The following is a 13,496-nucleotide window of genomic DNA, read 5'->3' on the forward strand; positions in this document are numbered from 1 at the left end:
CCCTAACTATCCCTCCAAAACCAACATCATATTCTTCTTTTACTCTCTTTCCCAGTGGTATTTTATTTTGAACTTGGTAGGCTTATGTAGCAGGTTTTTTGTTTTTTTTTACAGTGATGATTTGTAAAAAAACAAAAGCAGAAAAATTTAATTCAGTCTTCACGATCCCTGTCATTTTAGTGCTATTGTGCTACAAGGCATTCTCTTTTTTTTCCCTTTAAGTCATACTGTCCCTACAAAGGTTGAATGAAGGTAAGGTACAGTAGTTATTGTTCTCTTAGGGTCTCAGGGGAGACTTACTTGAAGAGGGGGGTCAGCCAAGCAGGCAATCCCTGAATTGTTTTAAAGGAGAAAACATTCTTTATTGAGGCGGAGTCTTGACCCCCTTTAACTTCCTCCTACTGTAAATAACCCATGATTAAAAATGGAACATCTGTGGTTCTTAGCTGTTGTTTCAAAATATAGGAGCATTCACAGAGTTCGGGGGGGTTTATAAGCTTACATAACAACTTTATAAATCTTCCAGCTCCTCTGGGTTTTGTTTTCGCGTCTTCACTGCCTAATTTATCTATCCATTGGCTGGTAAAATCAGCATGAACAACAACGGCCATGATCAAAGAATGCAACACCGTGTGTGTGTTTTGTGAGGTTTACCATGACCGCAAACTTAATAGCTGAGATCAGTGCAGATTTTATGGCTTCTTTGGTCATAAGGTCAAATACATGTAAGCACAAATTCACCCTAAAACACAATTAACTTTTAGATTCACTCATAAGCAATACAGTTCTCTTACTCGTAGATCAATAATTGAAAACAAACAGCACAGACTTCCATTGTGGAAGAAATTAACTTGTCACAATTTCTTTTCTTTTTTTTTTTTTAACACGTATGTAACGGCATCATCTGTATTATCAGAGTAGATCCACCACTATTATTTGTATCTCGTTAGCCTGTCTGTCCTTCTTATTTGACTTTTTTTCCATACAGGAAAATTATATTGCAACAAAGGCGATGATGTCTCAAATAGAGCAAAACCACAGTAATAAAACATGAGAAAAATTCCTGTAAATAATATTAATGGCTCTTTTTCCCCTTGTAGGGCTTCTTCAGGCGCACAATCAGGTTAAAGTTGGTATACGATCACTGTGATCTTCACTGTCGCATTCACAAGAAGTCCCGAAACAAATGCCAATACTGTCGTTTCCAGAAGTGCCTCAATGTTGGCATGTCACACAACGGTAAGATGGTGATGGTGTCATACACATATTTAATTGCAACATACAATCCATCTGTGCTCTTTTTTTTTTTTTTTTTTTTTTTTTGTTATTTTTATAAGCAGCAGTCTCAGATAGGTTTTTAAAACAGTAGTTGTAGTAGTATGACAAAAACAGACATCAGAGCTTCTATACACTCTTGTGTTTTTCATTTTCACACCTATTCTTCAGACAGGAATGAAACCCTCCATTTATGTTCACTATAAATAAGTAGATGCCACTAAGCAAAATACATATTTTTCTTTGAAGCTGCCAGGAAACTTCTTTGCTCAGAACAACTCTTCTGCTTCTGATGCGCTCTGAAAACAGCTCATACCTTGCCGACCACACTTTGCTGCAAATTTAGTCTTCGAGGTGTGGTGGAAGTCTGCACACCAATCTACCCCACTGCCTTTATTTTACCAATGACTTCTTATGTGGTCTTTGGTCTTTATCGCAGTCCGTGGGTCATGTTTCAGTTCCCATCACTGATTCGGTGTGTCGTCTGCCAAGCTAAACCATTATTCAGAGATGAACTTGTGGTCAATGGCTAACTTTATCCCCCATCAACCACGTACCTTTTACTACCTAGTTTATGTTCTTTTGGCTTAAATTGATGAGAATATGTGAGAAGTTATATGAAAAAAGCAGTTCTATTTTCACACATCTTTGAGCTGTACATTATGTACCATCATTCCCATGACTCAAACACTCTTGTTAAACATGTATTTGCAAAGACATGTGAATTCATCATGATTATGATATTATTATCATTATTATGATTGCTGTAACTGTCAGTATCTCATGTTATCAACACAATTAGCTGATTAGCTTGTAGTTAGCTGAGAATTTACTTGTTTGCGATACTTAATTGGCTTCCTTCCAGGTCTGTTCACTTGGTGGAAAATGTCACACCAGACTCACTTTCCCTATTTATGAAGACCAGAGCGACAGTTGGAATTCAGGAATGCTACTTAAACCAATCTAAATACAACATTTTTGTAATTTTTCTCACCAAACTACATTTCTAAAGAAGGTGTGGTAACAAACCAGTTGTTCAATGTAAATGAAAGTGCGTTTTTTCTGAAAAGTAGATGTTTATCAGGGTTAGAAAAATGTATTTACCAACACATTTAGCACTTTAAGATAAAGTGTTTTATTTAAAAATGAAGATCAAACCAGCAAATTAAAACTGATAAATGCTTGCTGTCTGGAGCCCTACCTGCTTATATTGTTGATGAGGATTAGGTGACAAAATGTTTGCGATTGTTTTTGTATTTTTGGTTTTGGTTTGGGGTTTTTTTGGTTTTCTGTTTCTATTTTTTTTCTTTATCTTCTGCTAAATATACTAAACAAATGCATCAAGCTACATTTATTGGTGCCATGTTCATGAACTCTCTGGCCACACTGATCTGACATGAATGATTTAGTTGAGCTTTATTCTTCCACACTTCCTTATATCTGCAAAACATTCTGTCTGTGAGTAAAATTGTTCTCTGACCTATACAACAAAAGGTATCAGATGACAGACACTTTTCCAAACTACAAAATACCAGTAAACATGAAGAATTGTCTACTTCATAGAAAGACCTTGTCCCTCACCCACCACTGTTCAGCTACAAAATGGTTTTGTTTTGTTAGCTATTGTTGCTCACTGAGGCCTGACTGACTCCGCCTCTTCAGGTGTGTTTAAGCAGGGAGCTCGTGACAATAGGAGCGCTCACAGCCAAGGCTTGATTGTCATCTCCCTGACTCTCCTGTTAGTTTTGTTGCACCTGTTAGGGCAGAACAACTTACAGCTCTTTCACTCTATGACCCAAGGTGATATCTAAGAATCATCAGCAACTGTTCTTTTCATAATCTGACAGCAACATTTGTCTTTTTTCTGCTCAGAAATGCTTCCCAGCCTTCCTTAAAGAAGTGTGTGGCATAACAGGTGTAATGCAACAAATAAATCAAGACTGGGATTTAGCTGTTGAAACGCTGCTGAATTTTGACAGCATAAATTTGTACTGTCAGAAGATTAATATATGTCTTCTGTTAAAGAATGTGAAAGATGCAGGAAATAGTCTCAGAGGTTGATGGACTTGCCTGCTGTGGTCATGCTTGACTTTATCTACTTTAGCAAGATAACGTTGGTAAGGTTGTTCGTTTCACAACTATGTATCAAGAACTCATTGTCACTGACCAGCCACCATGAATAACAGGCGATGGTATGGAGTAGCCTTCTTCTGCTGCTGCTTGAATTTTGACATTTGATTTGACGCTTGAAGAACGTTGTGATTCTACAAAGACTATTGTTTCACCCAGAAATCAGTGGGAGTCAAGTTGACAATCTTGTCATGACATACAACATCGGTAGCTTGGAGTCAATATGGCAACCTTGTCAGGGCAGCTGTTGGTGGGTATTTTACTGTGATGACATTCAATATTGGTAGCTTCTAAAGGACGTCATTGGACGTCTCCTATATCATTGACTGCAACGAAACTAGTCTTTTTTGTTGAAAGAAGAGCTCTGCTGTGTGTGTTAAAAGTTTTAAAAGGAGCACTGTTTCAACATAAATGTCTGAATTTATGAAGTATTTTCTGTATCTGCCCTGTATGGCAATACTGACAGTTGGCAGTAACGAATCAAATATATTTTTCCCTTTATTGGAGGAAATGTTATTTTAATTACTGTCAAACAGCTAAGAGAACTAGTTATTTTAAATTCAATAATCAAACTGCTGCACATTTAGATCACGTTCATCTACTATAATTAATGTGTTTTTCCTCTCCTGCCACGTATCTCTCTGTATATCTCTCCCTGTCTTCACAGTCAATAATGTCTATCTGGTGTTACTTCATGAGGTTACAGCCAGTGCTTTGAAATTGTGCCCTGCGTGGGTTTTTATTTCATCAATAATTGACATCTCAGACCATATCCAACTCTACTGATGTCTCCAATGTGCTGTGTCACTGCTGCAGGCTCATTGTCCAGTAACTGGCAGAGCCACTTTTGTTTGTTTTAATTTGCTTAAGGTGTGCATTTATCACATAGTCAGCATTACACAATCCCTCACATACAGCACTAAAAGCTGTGAATGGCCTTAAAAGGAGGTACGGTGTAATTAATGACTTCCAACTACATAAAACAGTTCAACTTTGACACACCTTGGCATTAAACTTTATGTGCCTGTCATCATAAATTTATTCAAACTTTAATAAGTAAAATATAACTTTAATTGTTGAAGTATATTGACAATAATTGATCTTAGTTTTATTTTTAATTTTTTTTTTTTTTTTTTTTTTAAAGTTTCTAAAAGAATTTAAGTAGCGGAAAATACACTTTTTCTAAATAGATATTTAATAAAAAAGATCAACTAAAAGTTATGGGGACAGCTACATTTTGCATCATTAAATCCATCAACTAATTTGACTATGCAACACAACACGACCTTTTCACCATTCTGCCCTCCTTTTGTATTTGTAAATGCACAGTGTAACATTACTGGTAGCAACAGGTGGGGAGGGAGAAAATGAAAGTCAATGGGTTTAGTTTTTCAGTGAGCTGTGAAAAGTTAACTACATGACATTATCAAAATGAACAAAAAGTTATGATGTGTCACGCGACACGCCTAAAAAAGAACACAACATAACCATTTGTCATGTGTGGTTGACAGCAGATTTATCCCCTCGTGAAGAGAATTGACAGTGAGACTTATTTGTAGAAGTTGTTTCAGTATTTACGTCATGTCTGTGCTTATGTAAAACAGCTGTTTATCATTCAGAAATCTTTGATTTCTCAGTACAACTCTGGGAGGTTTTATCCCAAACCAGTTTGCGTGGAGGATTCATATGCTGACATAACATCATAGTGACATTAGACATCTATCACGACAGTTAAACATCTGCCGCTTAAAGAGCTTCACAAAAACACAATTGTACACTAACTTACAGTAGAGCGAAATCCAACTGTTTACAAAATGAACTAAGTTTGAAAAGATTATATAATTCTCTAAATCATTTCATTAATGTCAGCTTCACTGTAACAAAACACCAGGTAACATTAGAGCACATTATAAAAGCAAGGGAGCTGTTTTTCCATTGATTTTAATTACTTAATTGTCAACAAAGTATCAATAAAATTTAAAAAGTTGTGTATGTAATCTGCAGGGCTGTCGTTATATTCACCATGACACTAGGGAAGTCTACAAACACCAGGCTTCATGTTATGTTTGCTCTGCACATGTAAATATGTCAAAACTGCCTGATTTCCGTGGTGCTCCAATGTGCATTTTTGTTTCCTTTCCCAGCTATTCGTTTTGGACGAATGCCTCAGGCGGAGAAGGAGAAACTGCTGGCCGAGTTCTCATCTGACATGGAGCACATGCACCCGGAGGCAGCAGATCTGAGGGCTCTTGCTCGACATCTGTATGAAGCCTATCTGAAATACTTCCCCCTCACTAAGGCCAAGGCCAGGGCTATCCTCTCTGGGAAGTCCGGAGACAACATGGTAAGAAGCTCTGCCCAAGTTCTACTGAGATGCTATTTATTTGTGTTTAAATTTGGGAAGAGAAAGTAAACTTGCACACATTTTATAGTGAATTAGAGCCAATCAGTCTCCTATCCATAAGTAACAAGACTACTGGAGACAAATGAAGCTTTTATCTTGAACCTGATATTCACTCATTAGTTAAAGCAGCATTTAACTTCAGTTATCAGTGGATTTGTCTACATTTACTGTCCGTTCTCATCCTGTTGTGATCCAGACCAATTTACTGTTCACTTTCAGCTATTCTCTTCTATCTATGGAATTATACAAAATAGATGCTGCAAAAACATACTTTAATGGTGAAACTGAACACATTTTCACTTGTACGAACATTCAATGAAAGACAGAATAGTTTCATTGTCATCAGTGGCAAAACACTTTAAACCTTTTATTTATGCATGTGTATGAAGATATTTACTATTCTATCTTTCCCATCACCAAATTATTTTTTTGTGATCATTTACTGTGTTTTCAGACAGTTATTTCTGCTCTAACAACCAACTGGATTGACTGGTTTCTTGGCTGTAAGAATATATCTCAGATTACACAAGCTGAGCTGTAAAAACAGTGTAATGTGGCTATCCTGCATTTCTGCAAGTTTTTTAACACTGCCATTCAAATTAGTTTTTTAAGACTTTTTTTTTTTTTTTTTTTTTTTTACATCCAGGATAAAAGAGACATGTTGGCTTCATAAAACAAATTTTGTGTTTCCATGTTTTTTTTTTCCCTTAATAATTTAAGAAACTCAATCTCATAATTCTAAGAGATTTGATTATCTTGGATAAAAGCTGCAGATTTAAAAAAATAAATAAATAAATTTAAAAAAAATAAATAAATAAATAAAAAATGTATATATATATATATATATATATATATATATATATATATATATATATATATATATATATATATATATATATATATATATATATATATACTGATTCTCCTTATATAGATAAAATGTATGACACCTAAATACTATATATATATATATATATATATATATATATATATATATATATATATATATATATATATATATATATATATATATATATATATAGTATTTAGATGTCATACATTTTATCTATATAAGGAGAATCAGTCTTTTTGTTTTGTTTTTTTATATTTCTGGCTATAGCTTTTGTGTTGGTTATGTCTGACTAACTCAAGGTTTCTCGGCATGTCTTTCGTCTGCTTGTTATGACTGTTCATGACAGTGATAGAGGCCAAATGACACTGATTCATCCTCATGCTGAGCACCCCCAGGTTATTTACTAAACCACAGCCAACTTCCCAAACCTCCTAAAACAAATCATGTAGTCAATGATTTTAGCTTTTGTAGAATATTTACATTTTTTAAAATGCAAGACCTTGATATGGGTTGTTGTATAATCAGAATCTAAAATCACTGTTTAACTCTTTAAAAGAAGGACAGGATTTTTTGCACAGAGAAGCCTGCACAGTTTTAGAGACTTCACACTATTTCATTCACTCAATTTGGAAATAGTTCTATATTTCATACTTTACTTCTTTAGAGTTGTCTGCTGCTGTTGTCTATTAGATTTTGCCCTCTGGTGACCTATCAAAGGTTTACCCTGTCCCTCACCTGCTAATCTCAGGGATGGGCTCCAGCTTCTCTGCAACCCTGAACTGGAATAAGCAGTATAGAGAATGGATGGATGGACTTTGCACCTTTTCCCTCTTTAAAGAAGAAAGATTTATGTTCATTCTTTGGGCCATTGCATGTCGGTGTCGTTTCAAATATGTAATCTAACTTGGTTAAGCTTCATATAAATAGACACGGTGTTCTAGTCTGCCTAAGTGTGCATCAAAGATGTTTTTAGTTCTTCCATCATATATATGAGACATGTGATGTCAACTCCAGCAAGCCTGACGAATGAGCCATGACCAGAGTGCATATGTCATCATATTGTCGGTGCATGTCCTCCAAAGACCTATAAGGAACTTTTTGTTTCTTTTTTTTTTACTATTTTCTCAAATTTTACTCACAACAATCTTTTCCACCTGCAGCCTTTTGTCATCCACGACATGAAGACTCTAATGGAAGGAGAACAGTTTATTAACTGCAAGCAGATACCCATCATGGACCACCAGCAGCAGACCTCTGCCCATTCTGCCGCATACGGAGGTTAGTATTTTATTCATGTACATATCATGTGGTTGGTTTGTTATTATTGTCTTGCTGTTTCTTAGTGACAAATGGAGAAACAGTTTTTATGTGTCTTGTTTAAATCCAGTAGTTTTTATGCCATGAATAGTGAAATCATTGAACATTACAGATTTCTGCCTTCCTTCATTAAATAAACCAGAAGCATAAATGATTTGTATCCTCATATTATTTGGTTTAATGGTTGTGTGCAAGTCCTGGTGTTGTAGAAAGACCTCCCTAATGTGATGGTCAGCATAGAAAAACAGAATGGTCAGAGTGGAAAGCTGGCTCATGCTTTCTTTGGCGTTCAGGGAAAATTATTCTTGAGTTCTGAAGATTTTACTTTGACTTAGTTCTGCTACTGTCTTTGTCTAAACTTATACATGGTTTTACTTTTGTTTATTGTTGTTGTTTTTCTCTTGAGTTACACATTGTTGATTGCATCTGCTATTGTGTTTCATTCAGCATTTCTCTGCTTTAATGATGATTAACTCAATTTCACTTTCAGTAAAATTGCGCTTCTTTGCTGTTGCCTTCAGTGTCTTTTTTCCGTGTCGAGTGTTTTTATAGATGTGATGCAGACAATTGGGTCAAGTTCATGCACTTGCATACAGTTTGAAGACTGTTTATAGAAGGTAGCATCCTTATTGTCAGCTTTATAAATCCAGCAGATATATTGTTTTTTACATTTCTCTTCAGAACTATAATGATATTTATGCAACTGGTGCCTGGTGTTTACTGTGATTTTTATTGTTGTCAAAGACTTTAAGTTTTTATACAACACTGTCAGTTTCAGGGACCACAGGAGCCCTCTCAGTGTCTGATTGTGGAGTTTTGGGAGTGACAAATGTTGGCGGACAGGTTCCTGACGCCGTGGAGCTGCGTTTCTTCCAGAGCTGTCAGTCCCGCTCAGCAGAAGCAGTGAGAGAAGTGACGGAGTTTGCAAAGAGTATCCCGGGATTCATCAACTTGGATCTCAATGATCAAGTGAGATGTAGCGCCTGTTCATTCTCACTAACTTTAATTTCAGGATATTATCCATTTCTCGTGTCATTTCCCTCGATCGGAGAGAACTTTGTCATACATGAAGAAATCACTGATAATGTTGGGTGGTAAAAAATACAAAACCAGTCGCAAGTTGCATCTTCACAAATCTCACAAATACTCATCTTCAGCAACTAATCAAATAGATTTGGAATTGTTACAAAATGCACAATAATGATGAGTCAGTTTAAATTAAATCATTTTTACTTTTTACTTGAGACCTTTTGTATATAAACACACTATTTCAGATAATCTTCGGCATCTTTGGTTTGTCCTTACTGTCTTCCTCTTTTCCAGGTAACATTACTCAAGTACGGAATGATCGAAGTCTTGATTATCATGATGTCGCCCCTGATGAACAAAGATGGCACCCTGATTGCCTACGGACAGATTTTTATGACTCGGGAGTTCCTCAAAAGTCTCAGGAAACCTTTTTGTCAAATGTTGGAACCAAAGTTCGAGTTCTCAGTCAAGTTTAACATGCTGGAGCTGGATGACAGTGACATGGCTCTGTTTCTGGCTGTTATTATCCTCAGTGGGGGTGAGTGTTAAGTTGATGAAAGAGATTATTATTAACTAAGAGAGGCGTAAGTAAGCTTAACCATATAAGATTTGTTTTGGTTTAGTGAATTGCTTCCTTCCAAGTCCCTGTTTTTTTCATAGTTAGTCGAGTTTTACATAAAATCTTCAATCTATTGGTTCTAAAAACAAAACAACAGTGTGATCACAACACCGGATTAAAACTGCAGCCACTGTCATTTTTACCCATAAGCTTCTGTACGGAGCAAAGCTAACCACTTCCTCGCCCCCTTACAGCTTCACATTGAAAAAAAGAAGTGCAAGACTGTCACTGTGTTTCACGGATTGATATTTGACATATTTCAGTGAATCTGTCGATTCTTAACCTGCACTCCTTTTTTTTTTTTTTTTTTATCAGAAGTGGACTTTGAATGTAATATTCATAAACAATCAGATTGTTAAATGAATTTATTGTGCTTCACAGGTAGTTTAGCATAGCCTTTATGTAGATCAGAGAATATGCAAAAACTTGAGGTGACTTCTGTCAGCAGTTTGAGTTATCACCCGCCATGTTTTACAAGCTATCTATGACCAGCCTTGACCCATTTATCAGTTTGCAGAGTGGAATGTAATTGGGAAGATAGTAGGGCAGAAGTAAAAGGTGACTGAATCACATATGAACAATAAACAGCTACTGCATCGCATCCAGCGAGAATCAATAACAGCAAGTGGCATGTTAGTGCAGTAGGGAAGTAAAGACAAGCAAGGTGAGGTTTCACAGACAAACACATGACCGACAGCGAGTCCCTCGATTCTTGTTTCTGCATGTTTCTACTTTTTTTTTTTTTTTTTTGCAATGATTTATAGTAAAAGGAAAAGTACTGGTGGGAGGAGGCGTTAAAGCTTTTGTGCTGTTTTCACTCTAATAACTTTGATGTAAACTCAGTTTCTTGGAAACACATACTCATTTTTTGTGCTTGTGTGTGAAACCATGCAGACTTCTTTTGTCCTCATGCAGTCTCATCTAGCTGAACTAACCCTAATGAGTTAGACCAGTATTAGTCATTAGCAAGGATTGATAAAAAACACACTTTGGACATGATGAGGATTAAAATTCAGCATTTGGGTCAATTATTAACTAAGATTATAACTTAAATGAAGATAAGAGGCCTCATTGCAAAATGCTGTAATACTGCTTAGTCAGGTAATCACTTAAAATTATGATTATTTACATCTGATTCCTGTGTCTGTACTGACAAAAGATTATGTCGCTGTTACTTTGATTAGTCTTATTTTGTATCTTTTAATCAACCGATACATATGTCAAGTCGAGACATGTAACTGATTTCTTCCCCCATGTCTGTAACCCGCCTAGACCGGCCTGGCCTGCTCAACATGAAGCCCATCGAGCAGCTTCAGGAGACAGTGCTTCATTCACTGGAGCTGCAGCTGAAGCTCAACCACCCGGACTCCCTGCAGCTGTTTGCCAAGCTGCTCCAGAAGATGACGGACCTGCGTCAGTTAGTCACTGATCACGTCCACCTCATCCACCTGCTGAAAAAGACAGAGGTGGACATGTTCCTACATCCCCTGTTGCAGGAGATTATGAAGGACTTGTATTAAAATACAACATGAGTGGAGGACAAGCAAAAGGAAAAGAATAGAGAAAGACAAAAGACAGTGAAGCCGTGACATTGAGATTAAGTACTTTCAGGAGTTCTGCTTGCGAGTTGATAGAAGGCGATGCAGGCAAGCCGGCAGAGTGACTGAAACTGAGAGGGAGACGGGGGAAGAGCAAGAAAAGAGAAATCAAGGAAAGAAATACAGAATCTGTTAGATCTTGTCTAGACAGCGTGCATGTGAACAACACGTGGCGCACAGTCATTCACCCACTGCTGAGCCTGGACATTTTGTTATGAGTTGTCTGCCAAGTTAAATATGAAACTACCACCTATTGCATCGCTGAAGAAGATCATCAGTGTCTAACTGAAAGACAGGGGATGTTTCAACACAGCAAACCTAGCGTGCCTTACAGGGAAATGTATTTTAAACCACATCTCATGAAGTATGAGTTGTTCATGTGCAGCTTATCAACATGTTGCGTTACAGCCATCATAGGCAGCAGCAGTGTGTACATGCATCAGTAGCTCTGAAAATGCACAGAAATGCATGAATGCTCACACAAGCAATACTATGCACCTAGAGTAGTTTTTTATTTTGGCATCAAGGTGAAGGTGCTTATCTTATTTTAATCAGCTACATCCAAAAACAGAAATCAGATTAGTGCCTGTAACATATTTTAGTCCTGTGACAAACTGTGAGAAACTGTGGAGACAACAAAAGACATATTACAGTGATATTCTTGGCTCTTTGTTGGCTAATTACAACATATTTGTTATATTGTGTCTATTATATTCTATTTGAATGTTGTCTTAAAGCCTTTTTATAATAAAAAATACATGTGAGATGTATAATATACGGGGAGTGGTAGCCTAGTGGTTACAGAGGTGTTCGAGTCCTTGGTGTGCCAAGAGGGGCGAACCACTGTGGGCCCTTGAGCAAGGCTCCTAATTGCACCCCCAATCGTGCTGAAACATGGCAGACCGCTGCTCCCTTATACGTCTAGAGATGGCTCAAATGCAGAACAGAATTTCCCATACGGGATTAATAAAGTAAAAATTTTTAAATGAAAATATATAGTCATTTGTTCAGTTCTTGTTTGTATACAATCCTCCAGTACATCATGCTTTTGAACCCTAGTTTTAATTCAGATACCAAAAATTGGTAAATTTATCATTTTTACTGTGAAATTATTTTTTATATGTGGGAGTTGTGGACTGATACCACTGAGGAAAAACTAAAGAAATTAGCTGTAAATAAAATATTTTCTAACATTTTACTGAAAGTCTGTTTCTTGTGTTTGTATATTTAGCTTTAAAAAACATTTCCAATGGATGTCTCCCTTCTAGGCATTCCAGTCTCAGACTCAGACTCTTGGAAATCTTGTTTTACAGTCATGACATCAGCTGTCCTCTGTGTCTCTTACCAAACACATGCACACACACACCCTGCTGGAGCGATTGCAACATCTGAACTCTGCTGAACTGTGCCGGAAGACTGTGGATACAAGTTTGATCAGCAGGCAGGGAAGTGGTTTTTTTCTTTAGAGGTTAATGTGTCTTTTTTTTTTTTTTTTTTTTTTTTTGAATGTGCTGTTTAGGTTTCTCTTTGGAGTGGGCACCAACTTTTTTGACAGTTTAGTTTCAGGACTAGTCTTTAAATGAGACCTGCGTGCAAAAACAAGGTCAGAGCCACATTCAAACCCAGGACATTAACCTTTAACCCACAGATACTTGAGGTCACCTCCACACATGCCACAGGTTCATTTACACAGAGCTGTCTCACTGTCTGGTCATGTTGTCCTCGCATGTTGTTGTTCTAACACTGCAGATGCTTCCTTTAATGCCAGAAAAGTCTGCAAGCAGGACCAAACTTCATAAATTCAGCACACATGATGGTTTGCTTTGTGTCTTCAAATGCGAATGTAACTCAACTGAAATGTAATTCAGTATTTTTCCACATGCATTGTTTTTTTTTTTGTTTTTTTTTTTTGTTAGTTTTGTTTTGTTTTGGTTGGGGGTTTAGTTAAGCATAAAAATCCAATTGCTCATTGAACTATTGCATGTAAATCCAGTGTCAGTTCCCACAGCTCTGCTTTTAGTCTCAACTTCTGAGAGTTGTCAACTTACCCACAGTTAGGTCTGTCACGGGGGCAGGTAAGTTCGGTTGGTTTAAACTTGTTCTTCCCTGAAAAGCTGCTTTCAATGACTAAACATTCTTAAGAGTGAATGAGAAATGTATACTTGCAGAGCCGAAAACCAAAACAAACAAAAAAAAAAAATCTGAACTAAAAAAGTTCAAATTAAAACTAGAAAAGAGGAAGTTTGGGTTTGGAGATGTGGCCATCACAGC

General features: G+C 36.7%; 1 protein-coding gene across 1 annotated transcript in view; it reads left to right on the top strand.

Moving 5' to 3' along the window:
• pparg (peroxisome proliferator-activated receptor gamma) overlaps positions 1–11,848 on the top strand; it is a gene marked incomplete at its 5' end in the record, with an annotated part of 28,748 nt that extends 16,900 nt beyond the window's left edge. The window contains 6 exons of the mRNA XM_079241768.1: positions 1,101–1,239; positions 5,550–5,749; positions 7,823–7,940; positions 8,758–8,948; positions 9,303–9,546; positions 10,900–11,848. Coding sequence (XP_079097894.1) covers positions 1,101–1,239; positions 5,550–5,749; positions 7,823–7,940; positions 8,758–8,948; positions 9,303–9,546; positions 10,900–11,147 — 1,140 coding nt within the window. The 3' untranslated portion in view covers positions 11,148–11,848. The remainder of the gene's footprint in view (positions 1–1,100; positions 1,240–5,549; positions 5,750–7,822; positions 7,941–8,757; positions 8,949–9,302; positions 9,547–10,899) is intronic.
• Between the last annotated feature and the right edge of the window lie 1,648 nt (positions 11,849–13,496).

Source organism: Telmatherina bonti (assembly GCF_933228915.1).
Source record: "Telmatherina bonti genome assembly, chromosome: 6".
Lineage (NCBI taxonomy): Eukaryota > Metazoa > Chordata > Actinopteri > Atheriniformes > Telmatherinidae > Telmatherina > Telmatherina bonti.